Source organism: Dromiciops gliroides, chromosome 1, assembly GCF_019393635.1.
Source record: "Dromiciops gliroides isolate mDroGli1 chromosome 1, mDroGli1.pri, whole genome shotgun sequence".
In the NCBI taxonomy this organism is placed as follows: domain Eukaryota; kingdom Metazoa; phylum Chordata; class Mammalia; order Microbiotheria; family Microbiotheriidae; genus Dromiciops; species Dromiciops gliroides.
In genome coordinates this window covers 78,371,193-78,390,661 of record NC_057861.1, presented here as the reverse complement: position 1 = coordinate 78,390,661, position 19,469 = coordinate 78,371,193, and the positions used below count along the sequence as shown (strand labels likewise).

The 19,469-nt window shown below is 37.7% G+C and overlaps 1 protein-coding gene across 1 annotated transcript; it reads right to left on the bottom strand.

Moving 5' to 3' along the window:
* Positions 1-9,183: 9,183 nt before the first annotated feature.
* LOC122735017 (ras-related protein Rab-39A-like) lies at positions 9,184-9,902 on the bottom strand. Its single transcript, XM_043976260.1, is given in 2 exon segments — positions 9,184-9,737; positions 9,740-9,902. Coding segments are annotated over 2 exon segments (642 nt in total). The 3' UTR covers positions 9,184-9,258.
* Positions 9,903-19,469: the final 9,567 nt, after the last annotated feature.

Below are 19,469 nucleotides of genomic sequence, written 5' to 3'. Positions count from 1 at the left end.
GCATACTTTAAAAAAAACTTTATTTTTCTTGTTGGTTTTTTTTTGGGGGGGGTCTGTATTTTCTTTCACAGCATGACCAATACAGAAACATGTCTTGCATGATTGCACATGTATAACCCATATCAAATTGCTTTCCTTCTCTATAGTGGGGAGAAGAGGGAGAGAATTTGGAATTCAATTTTTTTTAAAGAATGATAACAAATTTTACATGGACTTGGAAAATTTTTTTAACAACATTCACCTAGTTTTAAAAAAGGGAGGGAAGGGAGTGGGGAAGGAAGGAGAGATACTGGAGTTTGTTAAACAGGGGATAACATGATTAGACTTTAAAAATCACAAATTCTTCCCCTACTTGTTACCCTTCTGTAATGGGGGAAATGGGGTATGGGTTTTGTTAGGGGTTGGGGTTCTGAGGAATTCCTCTTTAAAGAATTATACCCTCTTGTACACAAAAGTAGTTAGAATAAGGTGGTAGTTTATTTAGGAGCAAGGGAAGGGAAGGGTGGGGGGAGGGAAACCATGACAGAAATCCTTGGACTTCTCATGGGGAGATAGGCACAAAGCACATGGCTCAGAGGTACCAATCTCCTTGAACAGGAGACTGGAAGGTACTTTTATAGAGGACTGATGGGGGTGGACCATCTGCCTGTGAAAAGTTCCTTAGTGAGGGAGGACCATCCCCCACTGGGGGTAGCTGGGGGAATTGGGTGAGGAGTGGTGGACCATCCCCCACTGGCAGTGACTAGAGGAATTCCGTGAGGGGTGGCTTTCTCTTCAGGACACAAAGGCCGCAGCCACACCCAAGGGAGACCATAATGAAGGGTGGGAATCCGAAGCTAGCTCAGTCGGATTTGGTTCCGCTTATCTGTCCTCTGGTTTAGTTTCTCAAGGAGAAGATTCCTCAGTGTGCCCCAGAGAAATTCTGGGGTGCTCTGCACCCCATGACACTTCATTTTAGCTATATTGTTTTTATATAATTAGATCTGTTTCCCTTTTTCCTAATTACATTCTTTGTATTATAAACAAAAATGCATTTCCTCTAAATGATTGAAATAAGTAAATAATTCTTTTTAAAATGTATATTTAATTCATTGATCTAGTTGTAAATTTATTCTAATATATGGTATGAGTTATGGATTTATATCCCACATGTTGCTACCCAATTTTTACAACAATTATTATTGAATTATGATTTCTTTCTTCAGTACCAATGGACATTTGTGGGTTTAGCAAACACAAATTATTATTATATATATAAATATATGGATATGTATGGATGTATGTCTATATATTTTTATATAGTACTATTTCTGGAATCTCGGTACTGTTTCACTGCTTGTGTGTGTGTGTTTAGTACCTCAATTAATTTTTTGTTAATTCAGTTCAGTCATTTATTGAATGCCCACCATGTGCATTTATTGTCTGTATTAGTTGCTAGAGATACAAAAACAAAAATCAATCCCTTCTCCTCAAATTACTCACATTCTATTGGGGGGAAATGTGTTAAATACCTCAGATTTTTCTAGCTACGTATTCATACCATCTACAAGTAAGGATAATTTAACCTCCTTGTTTCCAATGATTATTCCTTTTCTTTTTAGGCCATATTGATAATAACTAGCATTTCTAAAACCAAGTAAAGAAATAACTTTATTTTGTATGTTTTAATGGGAATGCTTATATTTTTCTCCAAAGCATAGGATGTTAGAATATAGGTTTCAAGCAAGTATCTTCTATGGTTGTGGAAAAATCCTTGCACTCCTGCACTTTTTGATGTTCTTCTTGGTATATTTTATTGAAGGTTTTTTTTTCCTATACCTCAATATCATATAAACAATAGAAATACCATTGGATTGGGAATCAGATATACCTGCTTTTCAGTTTCAAGAGTGTGGTCTACTAGATGGATTCAGAGACGGAGGATTTGGGTTTGAAACTGGCTCTTCCATTTACTATATTTGTGATTTTGAGCAAGCCATTTGATTTCTCTTGCCCACAGTTTTCTCAGTTACTAAATGGGAAATGATACCTGTAGTACCTACCTCACAGGGTTGTTGTAAAATTCAAATAATATTATCTTTACAAAGAACTCTGTGAATTTTAAGAGCTTTATATAAATGTCATCTATTACTATCATTCTCTTAATTATTTACCCACTTTACAAAATTTGTGGTAATCTTTGTGACAATATGAACCAAAGCCAAAAATAAAAACATTCACAGAGTCTCAGAGTTGGCAGAGCTCTCAGCATTCATTTACTATAAGCTGTAACTGAACAAGAATCCTCTCTACTCCATCCCTTTTAAGTGTTTATCATCACCTAGAGACTTCCAGTGATGGGCAACCTATTACCTCATAAGGAAGTTTATTGTGTTGTTGTACAATTCTAATTCTTACAGAGATACTTTATATTGAGCTAAAAGCTGCTGTTCTCCAGCTTCCATTAAAATGTTCTTAGTTCTGCCATCTTGAAGCAAGAGTACAAATCTAATCCTTCTTGCCTTTCAAATCCTTGAAAATAGCTCTCATTTCCATCAAGGCAGAGCCAAGATGGCAGAGAGGAAGCAGCAAGCTGCCTGAGCTCTCCTTCTGTTCCCTCAAAAAGAACATTAAATCAAGCCTCTGGACAGATTCTGAAACTACAGAACCTGCAAAGAGATAGAGAGACACAGTCTTCCAACCAGAGATAATTTAGAAGACTTCAGGAAAAGGTCAGTCTGACTTGGGCAAAAGGAAGGCCCAGCACAGGGCAGCAGCCCAGCGCCAAGGGGGTTGGGGCAAGTCAGCAGGAGCTACGGGCCACAGCCAAACAACTGAGACCCCTGGAACCTGGCTCAAAAATCTGGTGGCCAAGAAGGACAGTGGAAAAACCTACCTGCACCGGCCGGGAGGGCAGGTTACCAGCTGTAGGGCCATGAACTGGACAGGTGGGATTGGGTGCCTGGCCGAGCCCTCTCAGACAGGAAGTGCAGGGGGCCGAACTGCACACACTATAAAGGCCTCAGAGTAAAAAGCCGCTCACACAGCACCTATAACCCTGCACAAGAAGCCCAAAACAGGGACCCTGGTGCCCCCAGAGCAGACCTCAACTTAAAAAATAAATAAATAAGCTGCAATAATGAGTAAGAAGCAAAAAAGAGCCCTCTCTATTAAGAGCTTCTGTATCAATAGGGAAGAAGCCAACACAAACTCAGATGAGGACAATACCCTCAAATTGCCTACATGTGAAGCCTCATGAGGGAAGGTGAATTGGTCTCAAGAACAAAAAGCCTTCCTGGAAGAGCTCAAAAAGGATTTTAAAAATCAATTGAGAGAGGTAGAAGAAAAAATGGGGAGAGAAATGAAAGCAAAACAAGAAAACTATGAAAAAAGAATCAGCAGCTTGGAAAAGGAAGCACAAAGATTGACTGGCCAAATGGGAAAAAAAAAGTGCATAATTTCACTGAAGAAAACAATGCCTTAAAAAATTCATTTGGCCAAATGGAAAAAAAGGTGCATAATCTCATTGAAGAAAACAATGCCTTAAAAAATTCACTTGGCCAAATAGCAAAAAAAGGTGCATAATTTCACTGAAGAAAACAATGCCTTAAAAATTAAAATTGGACAGTTGGAAGATAAGGAATCCATGAGATACCAGGAATCAGTCAAGCAGAATCAAAAGAATGAAAAAATAGAAGAAAATGTGAAATACTTCATTGGAAAGACAACTGATTTGGAAAACAGATCTAGGAAAGACAATTTGAGAATCATTGGACTGCCTGAAAGCCATGACCAGAAAAAGAATCTAGACACCATATTCCAGGAAATTGTTAAGGAGAACTGCCCTGATATCATAGAATCAGAGGATAAAATCATCATTGAAAGAATGCATCGATCACCTCCTGAAAGAGATCCCAAAAGGAAAACTCCAAGGAATATTGTAGCCAAATTCCAGAATTATCAGGTGAAGGAGAAAATACTCCAAGCAGCCAGAAAGAAGCAATTTAAATATCATGGAGCCACAGTCAGGATTGCTCAGGACCTGGCAACTTCAACATTAAAGGACCGCAAGGCTTAGAATATGATATTCTGGGAAGCAAAGGAGCTTGGATTGCAGTCAAGAATCTATTACCCAGCAAAAATGTTCATTCTCTTTCAGGGGAAAAGATGGACATTTAATGACATTGGGGACTTTCAATCTTTCCTGATGAAAAGACCAGAACTGAATAGAAAATTTGATCTTAACATACATGACTCAAGAGAAGGTTAAAAAGGTAAACAGAGGGAAAAAAAAAGGTTACTCAATTAGGTTAAACTATTTATATCCCTACACGGGAAGATAATACTCATAACTCTTAAGAACTATAAATGTATTTGGGCAGAGAGAAGGACTTTACACAGAGGGTATAAATACAAATTGTCTTTGATGTGATGATACAAAAAAAATTATGGGGTTAAAAAGGGAGTCTATGGGGAGGAGATGAAAGGGGAGGTGGAATGGGATGAATTATATCATATGAAGAGGTGAAAAAAACAACCTATTACAATAGAGGGAAAGAAAGGAGGGGTGAACATTGTTTCAACCCTACTCTCATTAGATTTGATTCAAAGAGGGAATAACATACACGTTCATTGGGATAAAGAAACTTAGCTCATTCTTTAGGGAAGCAAAAGGAGAAGGGAAAGGGGGGGACTGATAGAAGGGAGGACAAAAGCAAGGGAGAAAAGGGTAAAGAAAAGAGGGGGGTGATAAAAAGGGAGGGCAGATTGGGGGAGGCAGGGGTAAGAAATAAAACGTCGGTGAGGAGGAATAGGGTGAAAGAAGGGGGGGAAGTACAAAGGGGGTAAATAGAATGAAGGGGAATAGATAGTCAGTAATAATAACTGTGAATGTGAATGGGATGAACTCTGCTATAAAACGGAAGCGAATTGCAGAGTGGATTAAAAACCAGAATCCTACAATATGCTGTTTACAAGAAACACATTTGAAGCAGAGAGATACACAAAGAGCAAAGGTAAAAGGCTGGAGCAGAATATATTATGCTTCAGCCAAAGTAAAAAAAGCAGGGATAGAAACCCTTATCTCAGACAAACCGCAGGCAAAAATAGATCTCATTAAAAGAGAGAAGGAAGGAAATTACATCTTGCTAAAAGGTACTATAGATAATGAAGTAATATCAATATTAAATATGTATGTGCCAAGTGGTATAGCATCCAAGTTCTTAGAGGAGAAGTTAAATGAGTTACAAGAGGAATTAGACTGTAATACTATACTAGTGAGGGATCTGAATCTCCCCCTCTCAGAATTAGATAAATCTATCTGGAAAATAAATAAGAAAGAAGTGAAAGAGGTGAATAGATTACTAGAAAAGTTAGACATGATAGATGTCTGGAGAAAATTGAATGGAGATAGAAAGGAATATACCTTTTTCTCAGCAGTACATGGCACATTTTCAAAAATTGACCATGTATTATGGCACAAAAACATCATAGTCAAATGTAGAAAGGCAGAAATAATAAATGCATCCTTCTCAGATCATGATGCAATAAAAATTACATGTAAGAAAGAGCCAGGGAAAAGTAGAATGAAAATCAATTGGAAACTAAATAATTTCATTCTAAAGAATGAATGGGCCAAACAACAAATCATAGAAACAATCAATAACTATATCCAGGAGAATGACAATAATGAGACAACATACCAAAATCTATGGGATGCAGTGCTTAGGGGAAAATTTATAGCTCTAAATGCTTACATGAATAAAAAAGAGAAAGAGGAGATTAATGAATTGGACATGCAACTTAAAAAGCTAGAAAAAGAACAAATTAGAAATCCCCAATTAGATACTAGAGATCCTGAAAATTAAAGGAGAAATTAATAAGATCAAAAGCAAAAAAACTATAGAATTAATCAATAAAACTAAGAGCTGGTTTTATGAAAAACCAATAAAATAGATAAAATATTGGTTAATTTGATTAAAAAAAGAAAGAAGAAAACCAAATTACCAGTATCCAAAATGAAAAGGGTGATGTTACCACCAATGAAGTGGAAATTAAATCAATAATTAGGAATTCTTTTTCCCAACTGTATGCCAATAAATTTGACAATCTAAATGAAATGGATGAATATTTACAAAAATACAAACTGCCCAGGTTAACTGAAGAGGAAATAAAATCCTTAAATAAACCCATATTAGAAAAAGAAATTGAACAAGCCATTAATGAACTCCCTAAGAAAAAATCCCCAGGGCCAGATGGGTTTACAGGTGAATTTTACCAAACGTTTAAAGAACAATTAATTCCAATATTATACAAATTATTTGGAAAAATAGGTGAAGAAGGAGTTCTACCAAATTCATTTTATGACACAAATATGGTGGTGATACCAAAACCAGGCAAAGCAAAAACAGAGAAAGAAAATTATAGACCAATTTCCCTAATGAATATTGATGCTAAAATCTTAAATAAGATATTAGCAAGGAGATTACAGCAAGTGATCACCTGGATAATACACTATGATCAGGTGGGATTTATACCAAGAATGCAGGGCTGGTTCAACATTAGGAAAACTATTAACATAATCAACCACATCAATAAGAAAACCAACCAAAATCATATGATTATCTCAATAGATGCAGAGAAAGCTTTTGACAAAGTACAACACCCACTCCTAATAAAAATACTAGAGAGTTTAGGAATAGGTGGAGCTTTCCTTAAAATAATAAACAGTATCTACCTAAAACCATCAGCAAGTATTATATGCAATGGAGATAAATTAGAGGCCTTCCAGGGGCGGCTAGGTGATGCAGTGGATAAAGCATTGGCCCTGGACTCAGGAGTACCTGAGTTCAAATCCGGCCTCAGACACTTGACACTTACCAGCTGTGTGACCCTGGGCAAGTCACTTAACCCCCACTGCCCCGCAAAAAACAAACAAAAAAAAAATTAGAGGCCTTCCCAATAAGATCAGGGGTGAAACAGGGATGTCCATTATCACCCCTATTATTTAATATTGTACTAGAAATGTTAGCTTTAGCAATCAGAGAAGAAAGGAATTAAAGGAATTAAAGGAATTAGAATAGGTAAGGAGGAAACAAAACTATCACTCTTTGCAGATGATATGATGGTATACTTAAAGAATCCTAGAGAATCAACTCAAAAATTACTTGAAACAATAACTTTAGCAAAGTAGCAGGATATAAAATAAATCCACATAAATCATCAGCATTTCTATACATGACCAACAAAGTCCAGCTGCAGCAAGAGATAGAAAGAGATATTCCATTTAAAGTAACAGTAGATAATATAAAATACTTGGGAGTCTACTTGCCAAGACAAACCCAGGAACTCTATGAACACAACTACCAAACACTCACAAATCAAATCAGATCTAAATTATTGGAAAGATATCAATTGCTCATGGATAGGCAGAGCTAATATAGTAAAAATGACAACACTACCTAAATTAATTTATTTATTCAGTGCCATACCAATCACACTACCTAAAAACTATTTTATAGTGCTAGAAAAAAATAATAACAAAATTCATCTAGAAAAACAAAAAATCAAGAATATCCCTGGAAATAATGAAAAAAAATTCACAGGAAGGTGGGTTAGCGGTACCAAACCTGGAGCTTTACTATAAAGCGGCAGTCATCAAAACTATCTGGTACTGGCTAAGAAATAGAGTGGAGGATCAATGGAATAGGCTAGGCACAGGAAATGCAGTAGTAAATGACACTAGTAATGTAGTGTTTGATAAACCCAAAGACTCCAGCTTCTGGGGTAGGAACTCAGTATTTGACAAAAACTGCTTGGAAAACTGGAAGATAGTATGGCAGAAATTAGGCATAGACCAACATCTTACACCTTATACTAAAATAAGGTCAAAATGGATACATGATTTAGACATAAGAGGTGATACCATAGGTAAATTAGGAGAGAAAGGAATAGTATACCTATCAGATCTTTGGAAAGGAAAACAGTTTATGACCAAACAAGAGATAGAGAGTATTATGAAATGCAAAATGGATGATTTTTATTACATTAAATTAAAAAATTTTTGTACAAACAGAAAGAATGCATCCAAAATTAGAAGGGAGGCAGAAAGCTGGGAAACAATTTTTTTTTTTTTTAGTGAGGCAATTGGGGTTAAGTGACTTGCCCAGGGTCACACAGCTAGTAAGTGCTAAGTGTCTGAGGCCGGATTTGAACTCAGGTACTCCTGACTCCAGGGCTGGTGCTCTATCCTCTGCGCCATCTAGCTGCCCCTGGGAAACAATTTTTATGGTCAGTACTTCTGATAAAGGCCTCATGTCTAAAATATATAGGGAACTAAATCAAATTTATAAGAATCCAAGTCATTCCCCAGTTGAGAAATGGTCAAAGGATACGAACAGGCAGTTTTCTGATGAAGAAACCAAAGCTATCTATTCCCATATGAAAAAATGCTCTAAATCTCTAATGATTAGAGAGATGCAAATTAAAAGAACTCTGAGGTACCACCTGACACCTATCAGATTGGCTAAAATGACAAAAAAGGAAAATAATAAATGTTGGAGAAGCTGTGGAAAAATTGGAACACTAATGCATTGTTGGTGGAGCTGTGAACTGATCCAACCATTCTGGAGAACAATTTGGAATTATGCCCAAAGGGCAATAAATCTGTGCATACCCTTTGACCCAGCAATACCACTTTTGGGTCTTTTTCCCAAAGAAGAGGAAAGGGACCCACATGTACAAAAATATTTATAGCTACTTTTTTTTCTGCTTATGAATAATTCTTTAATTTATTTTTTTTAAGTTATTGGAAATATAATATTCTGACTGTAATTCAACTGTTTCTATAAAACATAAAAATTATATTTCAGAAACAGTGAACCAATAAAGGAAAATAATATTAATATAATATATAATTTCACATTCAATGCTTATTAAAACACAGGAATACATGAAAAATCTGGTCCCTTGAAAATGGACTTCTGTTTTAGTCCTAGTCAAAATCTTTGATGTGTTAACTTGCTAAGTAAATATTGCACTTTTGTTTACAAATATTAATGTCTTCAAAATAATATATTTTCTGCTTTAATTATTACTACAGTACTGCTTTAGTATTTTTAAATTAAGTATCTTATAAAAGGATGCAAAAACAATGATTAGGAACCCAACAAAATCAATGATTTTTATGTTTCCATAACTATCACTTTGCTCTTAATGTTGGTATTTATCCTAAAACAAATACCTGATATACTCATACCCATTTTGAAGCTGCCTATAAATTCAGCAAAGACATTGTTTCATGGGCTTTACTGCTTCTTCTGAAGAATGCACAATATTTGGAACAAAGCCACTTTTAACCCCCTCCCAACCATCTTGAATGCAAATTTCTCCTTTTTTAATAATTTCATATATATCTCTTGTCAGGATTGTAAAAGATTCTTCAACATTTGTAGCATCTTTTGCTGAGTTTTCTATATACTTCATACCACAGGCTGCTGACATTTTTTCAGCTTCTTCCCTTGAAACTTGACGCTGTGACACGAGATCACATTTATGTCCCACTAATAGAAATACAATCCGAAATGGCTGCACATACATTTTGGCTTCTTTTAACCAATCTCGCACATGTTCAAAAGATCTCCGGTTTGTGATGTCAAATACCAGAAATCCACCAACTGAGTTGCGGTAATAAGATCGAGTTATTGATTTGAACCTCTCCTGCCCCGCCGTGTCCCACAGCTGCAGCTTGATCCTCTTGCCGGCTCAATCTCCGGCAGACGGTAGAAGTCCACGTCGACCGTGGGGTCGCAGGCAGGGGACAGCATCCCCGGGAAGCGGCCCTGCGTGAAGCAATGCAGGAGGCAGGACTTGCCCACAGTGGAGTCGCCGATCAGCCAGAACTGGTAGACCCAGATGGCCTCCATGGCTCACATCCCGCTCACGCCCTCCCGGCTCCTGAGCTCCCCTCGTGGCGGGGCTACCTCTATAGCTACTCTTTATGTGGTGGCAAGGAATTGGAAGTTGAGGGGATGCCCATCAATTGGGGAATGGCTGAACTAGTTGTGGTATATCAATGTAATGGAATACTATTGTGCTGTAAGAAATGATGAGCAGGAGGAGTTCAGAGAAACCTGGAGGGTCTTGTGTGGGATGATGATGAGATGAGCAGAACTAGAAGAACATTGTACACAGTATCATCAACATTGAGTGTTGATCTACTGTGATGGACTATATTCTTCTCACCAATGCAATGGTACAGAAGAGTTCCAGGGAACTCATGATAGAAGAGGATCTCCAAATCCAGGAAAAAAACAAAACAAAACTGTGGAGTAGATGCTGAATGAACCATGCTATTTCTTTTGGTTTTGGTGCTGATGTTTTTCTATTTTGAGGTTTTTTTTGTCATTGCTCTGATTTTTCTCTTATAACATGACTAATGCAGAAATGTTTAATGTTATTATGTGTATGTATATATATATATATAAAAACACCTATATCAGACTACCTGCTATCTAGTGGAGGGGGGGAGGGAGGGGAGGGAGAAAAATCTGAAATTGGAAAGCTTGTATGAACAAAAGTTGAGAACTATCTTTACATGTAATGGAAAAAATAAAATACTTTATTAATTTTTAAAAAAAAAGAAAAAAAGAAAATATATCTCATTTCTCTGTGAAGTCTTTTTTTCTCCAGATGTACATAGCTCTTCCAAGTTAATTTCTACTGCATGGTCTCAAGTGCCCTCACTGTTCTGGTTAACTTCTGAAAGCACTTCAGTTTAGAAGGGCTCTTCTCAAAATGTCACATCCACAAATGAATTCAAGATTCAAGAAGTGGTCAATGTATAGCAAGACTATCACCTTTCCTGTTCTGAGCAGTATGCTTCTGTTAATTTACCTAAGATAACATTAGCTGTTTTAATTTCCATGTCACACTTTTAACTCATTTTGGGAGTATACTTTTTAAAAGATATAAACTGGGGGGCAGCTAGGTGGCGCAGTGGATAGAGCATCGGCCCTGGATTCAGGAGTACCTGAGTTCAAATCCGGCCTCAGACACTTAACACTTACTAGCTGTGTGACCCTGGGCAAGTCACTTAACCCCAATTGCCTCACTAAAAAAAAAAAAAAATTAAAAAAATTAAAAGATATAAACTGTTTTCTAGTCATACCTCCCTTATCCTCTGCTTATACCTTTGATTTTTTTTTTAGCCCAAGTGTAGGGAATACTTATATATTTTTAAAAGCCTGAAAATATTTATAAAGGAGAGGTATATTTGTCTTTATTGAGAGTCACTGGAAAAGACTTCAGAGAAGGGAGGTGTTCACTTTGATAAACTAGGGACATTTTAGGACTCTTCTTATGGATGAAGGTCATGTTGGTAAGTCAACAGTTTTCTGGGTTGAGGGTTATTTATGTTGAGAAGGTATGCATTTTAGTGGACAATTCTGCAGTGTCACCATTATCCTCTGTGTAGCTATTCAGGCCTTTACGTATCTTTCTGTCACTACCCTTTCTTACCCTTGGTCAAATGTTGAGAGTACAAAACGTGAGGACAAAACCTGTAATCTCCCTAGAGATTACAGAGTCACAGCTTCTCTGAGTTAGAAAAGGCCTTAAAAGTCATCTAGTCCAACATCTGCATGGGGGAACTTGAGGCCCTAAGAGTTGAAGTGATGTGCCCCAAGCCATCTAGTACAGCAGAAAGAGTACTAGATTTAGAATCAGATGCTCTGGATTCAAATCCTAACTCTGCCCTTTACTACATGGATAGCCTTAGACAAATCACTTAACTTCTCTCTTGGATTCAGTTTTCTCATTTGTAAAATAATAACAACAACAATAATTTTTTGTTCAGTCATTTTCAGTTGGGTCCAACTCTTTGTGATCCAACTTGAGGTTTTCTTGGCAAAGATACTGTAGTGGTTTGCCATTTCTGTTTCCAGCTCGTTTTACAGATGAAGACACTGAGGAAAACGGGGTTAAATGACTTTCCCAGGATCACACAGCTAGTAAGTGTCTGAGGCTGGTTTTGAACTCAGGAAAATTAGTCTGATTCCATTCCTAGTGCTCTACCCACTGTGCCACTCAGCTGTCCCTAGCAATAATAATAGATAACAATTATATAACACCTGCTATGTACTAGGCATTGTGCTAAGTACTTTACAAATATCATCTCATTTGATCGTCACAACAATCCTGGAAAGTAGGTGCTATTACTATCACTATTATATAGATGAGGAAACTGAAGCAAACTTAAGGATAAGTGACTTTCCCTGGGGTCACATAACTAGAAGATATCTGAGGGCATATTTGAACACAGGTCTTCCTGACTTAAGGCCTACTGCTCTATCCACTGCACTACGAGTTACCCCTATTTAGAGCCTTCTGGCTCTAAATCAATGATCCCCTGAGATAGTGGCAGAGGAGGGTATATAACTCAGATGTCCTGAACATTTGTTCATTGGGCCTTCCATGAATTCATGGTGATTCTTTTATTATAGTAGTAATTTTCATCCTTTGCAGCACAATAAAAAGTGGACTTTTGGAGAAAGCAGAATCATGCTGCAAAAGAACACTGAACTTGGAGTTTGCAAAAAACCCTGATCAAATCAAATCAAAGTCCAGCTTCTCATGGACTTTAAGGCCATGGGCAATGCACTTAACCTTCCCAAGCCTCAGTTTCCTTACTTGTAAAATAAGAATAATAATACTCGTACTACCTACTTAAAAGAATTATTATGAGGAAAGGAAGAAGATGGTTTATAAATTTCAAGTGCTTAATTAAATGAGTAGCTTTTATTGTTTCAGATTTCAAGATATGAAGGGATAGCAAGCCACCCATTCCATATTAGGACATTTTTGAAGAAGTAGAATTACATGGATTAACATTTGGACCAAAGTTTGCAGATTTTTTTGAACCTTTAGGAAATTGCCAAAGATATATCTAAGGGAATTGACTGGAACTCACATGAAAACTCTTATACCAAACAAAGGTAAGGGACATAATAAATTGAGAAGCTTAAGTCTGAATGCAAACCTTGTTATAAATCCAAGGGTCCAATAGATAAGAAAGCCCATAAATATTAAATGTGATAAGAAGATTAAATATAATTCAGACCTTATTCTACCTCAAAGAGATCATACTGGAGAAAAACTGTATGAATGTAATGAATGTGGAAAAACCTTCAGTAGAGCTCACATTGGTGAGCCTTATGAGTGTGATGAATGTGGGAAAACCTTCAGTCACATGTACACCTTATTCAATACCAGAGAATTCATGCCTGGAGAGAAACCTCATGCATGTAATGTGTGTGGTATAGCACTTAGCAGGAGTACAAATTTTATTCACCATCAGAGAATACATACTGGGTTAAAACCCTATGAATGTAATGAATGTGGGAAAGCCTTCAATACGATCTTAGACCTTATTCAATATTGGAGAACTCACACTGGAGAAAAACCAAATGGGAACAATGAGTGTGGAAAAGGCTTTAATTTGAATACAGAACTTATTCTCCTTCAGAGAATTCATAGTAAAGACAGCCCCTATCAGTGTAACAAATGTGGGAAAGCCTTCAGTTGGAGCTCACAACTTATTCTGCATCAAAGAACCCATACTGGTGAGAGACCCTTTGAATGTAATGACTGGGAAAGCCTTTATTTGGAGCTCACATCTTATTAAGCATCAGAGAATTAACACTGGAAAGAAACCTTATGAATGCAATTATTGTGGGAAACCCTTTCATTGAAACTCCAATCTTGTTCAACATCAGATAGTCCACATTGGAGAGAAACCCTGTAGATATAATGAGTGTGGGAAAGGCTTTAGTGAGAGCCTGAAATTTATTGAGCATCAGAAAATTCAATAAAAATAAACTTTATTAATACGATGATTATGAGGCACCTTCAAGTACAACATTCTATCGACCATGCCATGCTGTACTTCTAGGCCCAGAAAACTTGAACTAATTCAAGCCTTCTCTTACTATCTTCTTATTTCATTTTGGTATTATCAGAACACCTAACTTTTTTTGTCTTGTGTAATGCTAGGTTTGCCCTATTCCAGAAACATTACTGTGGAAATTTGAGACACTCAAAATTCTTGCCTAGAGGCAGGCAGACATTTATGCAGTTCCACAGGTTCCCATGTGTTTGAACCAGATATATTTCTAAGAAGAACAGCCATTTTGGAGAGATTGGGGATCTGGATGAAGCCCTGGCCGGGACTGCATCCTAGACTATCTGAGCAAAGAGCTGAATTTTAGCTAATGGCCTGTAAAAATATTTTTGGTGACTAGCCTAATTTGGGGGGCTAATCTGATTGGGTACTAATCTGGGGACTGTTGACTGTTTGGCTATCTGACTTCGTTAATTTAATATGGGCCGTTTATAAAGTTCCACCACACTGCTCCCAAACTGATAGACTAAAGATTAAGAAGGCTCTTAACTAAATAATCAAAGCAGAGTTTATTTATGAGATACTATTTCAAATTAGGAATACAGGGAAATAAAGTGTACAACCTGACTGCTTTCCTGCGGTCTCTTTCCACTGCAGTCTCTTTCGAACCTGCTGCGCTTCGAACTTCTTGAATACAATAAGGGCCTTAGCCGCCTCCGGCCTCAGGGCAACGTTACATTTTCCCTGGTTTGTATTAAGGCCTGTAACCTTGTCAGACCCGTCTCTCCTTTTCCAAACCAAACTCTCCTCCGTCCTTGTCCGGGCTCCCCTCTAGTCAGCCTCTCCTAGTCCCTCGAGTCTCCTCTAGTCTGTCCTCTTCTAGTCAGCACCCCCCCCTTCTTTCTAGTCAGTCTCCCCTAGTCTCCTTCCTTTTCTCCTAACTCCCAGGTCTATATATACCTTTTCTTCTCTCCACTCAAATCTCGGGGTTTCCTTCACCCCCACAGACCAAGCTAATCCGCCAGCCAGAGCTGCAGCTGGTGGTGGTGGGGGGTGTGCTCTTGAGCCTCATGCCTCAGCACAGGCTATCCTTCAGATAGCTCTGCTCACGTCGGAGGGAGCTGGGGGCTTTTCTTTCCCCCAGCTGTCTGACCTGTTTTGTATATCCCACGGGGCTTTTTCGCTCAGCTGAGGAGGAGGGGGAGAGACCCTGAGGGCCTAAGGCTTTCTAATCTCAGCCTAAAGGTAGGGTCCCCAAATCAAAACAAATTTCCACAGGCCACTACCCAACAGACAGACTTTAGAGGAGGTCAGAGAGCCTGAAGCATGAGAGTGGAGAGAGATACAGTCAAGATGAAATTAGGTTTAAGTGATCAAATCATGGAGGGGCTTGGTGAGTGGACATAAGTGGTCACTAACACCTTTCTTTTCCCCTTCTGTTTTTTTTTTTTTTACCAGAAAAGCTACCTGCTATTTACCAGTCTGAACTTATTCCTATCATTTCTATCCCCACCCATTGGTGTGACTATTGGACTGAAAGAGAGGAGGCTAATTTTGTTCACTTTAAGCAGTAGCCCAATTGTAGCTGGCTTTTAGATGAATTGTTTCCTAGTTGTTTATTTTTGCTAGTTCTGTTATTTAAGGTTGTTATAAAAATATTCAAATATCTAGCAACCCAAAGTGACTTCGTTATTGAATAGTGATTTGAGAGCAAAAAATGGGGAATCCATTCCTTTGAGGGATGGGAGGCATTTTGGGGGAGGAGGGAGGGAACCAGAGCTAGATCCAAAAAAGACGGTGAGTCCCATACATTTTATATCCCATAGACCAGGGGTCCTTAACATTTTTGTGTCATGGGCCTCTTTAGCAGTTTGGCCTCTTCTAGAATGTTTTTAAGGGCATAAAATAAAATACAAAGGATTACAAATGGAAACAATCATATTGAATTATAGTTATCAAAATATTAGAAGTTCTAAGTTCTTGGAACCCCTAAAATCTATGGGTGTCTATAGAACTCAGGTTAAGGACCCTTGCCCTAGACATGGAAGGAGAGACCCATAAGGTTAAGTGAGCCAGAGAAAAGCCTATGTGGTCTGACGGGGAGGATTGGATCTGCTATTTGAGCCTGAGAAAATTAAGGCTTTTTGGCATTAATATTGGTGCAGCTATGGGGCTGCAAGACTGAAAGTTTAAAGGCTCTTCTAAGGCAAATTATTCCCAAGTACACTTCAAAATCAGACAAGACTCTGACAAATGCAACTGTGGAAATAACTTTGACAGTTTACCTAGTATTAACATTAAACTAGCCATTAAACAACAATAAATGTCTGTTAAATTGATTTGAGTTCCCATGGGGCAGTATGTGTTCAGTAGGACATCTGCCAATGTCTGCCTCTAGGATACATGACAAATTCCACTGTTCTGAATTTCAATCCATACACAATCTGACTCCAGCCTACCTTTTTTTTTTTTTTTTTTGCAGGGCAATGAGGGTTAAATGACTTTCCTAGGGTCACACAGCTGGCAGCCTACCTTTCCATGTATATTGTACCTTATTCCCTCTCACACATGCTCCATTCTAACCAATCTTGCCTAATTACTATTCTTCAAACAGCATTCTATCCTCATGTTGCATTGCCTACAAATCTTCTAACCTATGCCATTTTATAATCTCTAGCTCCCTTCAAGGTTCATTTCATGTGTCATCTCCTATAGGAAACCTTTCTTTACTCTTAGTTAAAAAGTTACCTCACTCCTCAAATGATCATATATATATCTACTTATCTGTTGCACTCCCTCTCCTGCCTTCCATAATAAAACCTCTTAAAGAGTACAGACTGTGTTTCCTTTTGTCTTTGCATCTCTAATGCCAACGTGGTGCCTTGCCCACAGTTGGATGTTAATACTTATTGATTAGACAGAAATAAACTACAGCACTTCATCAAGAACAAATTTTCCATAAGAGGAAATGTAAAATTATCACTGAAGAGCCATATAATGCAAGAAAAGTAACTTAAGCTGAGCATACCCTGGTATTCCACTGTTGGCCACAAATCCCATAGAAGTCAAAAGATGGAAACAAAAGTTCAGTATATACCAAAATATTCATAACAGTACAGTTGTTGGTAGCAAAGAAATGGAAACAAACTGAGTTCCCATCAAATGGGGAATGGCTGAAATAACTATGGCATAGAGATGTATTGGATTGTTATTGTGTAGTAAGAATGACAAATAGGAAGAATTCAGAAAAGTATGGGAAGATTTCAGGCAGTGTGGTACTGTGAAAAAATGCAATGGATTTGGAGTCAGAATCTGGCTTCATTCCTGACTCTGCCACTCATTAACTGTGTGACCTTGGATAAGTCCCTTCACTCCTCTAGGTCTCAGTTTCCTCATCTGTAAAAATAAGGGGGTTAGACTCAATGACCTCTAAGGTTTTTTCCAACTTGAAGTCTATGATCCTTTTTTTATGAACTGATTCAGAGTAAAATAAGAACCCAGAGAATAATATTCATAACAACTATAACCTAAAAAAGGTTAACTCTTAAGTAACTGAAAAACTAATGAAAGTTACAATGAAACATACTTCCCCCCTTATGAAAGAGATGTAGGGGCCTATTGGGAAAGTGTTGTACACTATCAGATGTGGTCACTATATTGAGTATTTCAGATTATTTTTGTCACAAGAAAGGGTTCAATCTGGAAGAGTTGGGAAATGGCTATGATGTAAAGACCAAAGACATCTATTAAATATATTTTTAAAGAGAAAACAAAAAAAAGTATTTCTGAAAAAGAAAACTGGCTGGTCATGTATTAAGAGCAACAAATAACAGACATACAGTCTGATGCTTCACTGCTACTCACTTGATATTAAGACTCCTAGCCAAAGGACTCCAGTATATTGGATGGGATCTCCTTTGAGGTTTTAAGGGATGATATGAACAAGAGTCATCATTCAAGGTAAAAATGCGTGGATGTGATATGATCAGCACTATTGACAACACCCATTTTAGTGAGATCATAGATCCATTGAAGGCATATTAACAAGCACAAAATTATATAACACAAATTGTAAACATAAGACAGAATAAGAGAGTGATCAGAGTTGGGTAAGGTCCATGCAAGAAGGCTTTGTAGAAAAGATGAGATTCTAGTTAGATCATGAAGGTTAACATGGATTGAAAAAGGCCATTCCAGGTGGAATAAGGACATTCTTAAAGTCATAGAAAAAGAAATTATCATCTTACTATAGGTAAGTTTTCTGATTTGAGAGAAAGGAAAGGTTGGAATAGCAACAGATACTGAGTGGATAATCCAATGACTGAAAGAATACGTTTTGTTCACTCATTTCAGTCCTGTCCAACTTTTCATGAACCCATTTGGGGTTTTCTTGGCAAAGATACTGGAATGGTTTGCCATTTCCTTCTCCATGTCATTTAACAGATGAGGAAACCGAGGCAAACAAGGTTGAATGACTTGCCCAGAGTCACACAGCTGGTTAGTATCCGAAGTAGGATTTGAATTCAGCCAGATGAGTCTTCCTGATTCCAGGCCTGGCACTCTACTGTGCCACCTAGTTGCCTTGGAAGACCACCACTGTTCTTAATACTTGTTCTACCATACACACCACAGTCATTCAGGATGAGTATGGTTCACTCACCTTACTTTTCTTTGGGGTGCTATTGACACAGTGAAGTGTCTTAGCCAGATTAGAGTTGAGTGAGGGCCTTTTCTATGAGACTCACACCCATTTATTGCCTTTTCAGATTCCTTTCTGTTGTTTATTCTCAGAGAAATAATGGATAAGCTCAAATACGATTTTCCATAGACATTATTTTACCAGTAAATAATCCTTTATCAGGAATCTCTCTCAATGGAAAACAAAGCAGGTTATATAGATACAGTCTCTGCTTCTATTTAAAAAAATCTGGGAGGGGGGGGGGATGGAACAATGAGGATTAAGTGAGTTGCCCAGGGTCACACAGCTAGTGTCAAGTGTCTGAGGCCAGATTTGAACTCAGGTCCTCCTGAATCCAAGGCCAGTGCTTTATCTACTGTGCCACCTAACTGCCCTCTCTGCTTCTTTTAAAGGATTATGTTCCTTGTGGCTTCTTTGGCGTTTAACAAAAACTATAAAGATTATACTTCTGCAGTTATTTCTGTTTTTTCCCCCAAGTTTAAACCCAACTAGTTTCCAATTTGTGATACAAAGAAATATTTTTACTTCGGTTGAAAGGTAAATTGATATAGTAGAAAGTGGTTTTGGAGTCTGGAGGGCTAAGTTTGAATCCTGCCTTTGACACTCACTAGCTATATAACCTTTAATGCCTCTGAGCCTTTGTCATCTGTAAAATGAAGCTAGTAAAAATACTTTGTAACCCTTAAACAGAAATTTGAGTCTTTTGAATTCAGAATGCATTTTCCCATTAAATTATTAAAGGTAGTTAAGGTTTTTTGGGTTTTTTTTAGTGAGGCAATTGGGGTTAAGTGACTTGCCCAGGGTCACACAGCTAGTAAGTGTTAAAGTGTCTGAGGCTAGATTTGAACTCAGGTACTCCTGACTCCAGGGCCGGCGCTCTATCCACTGTGCCAC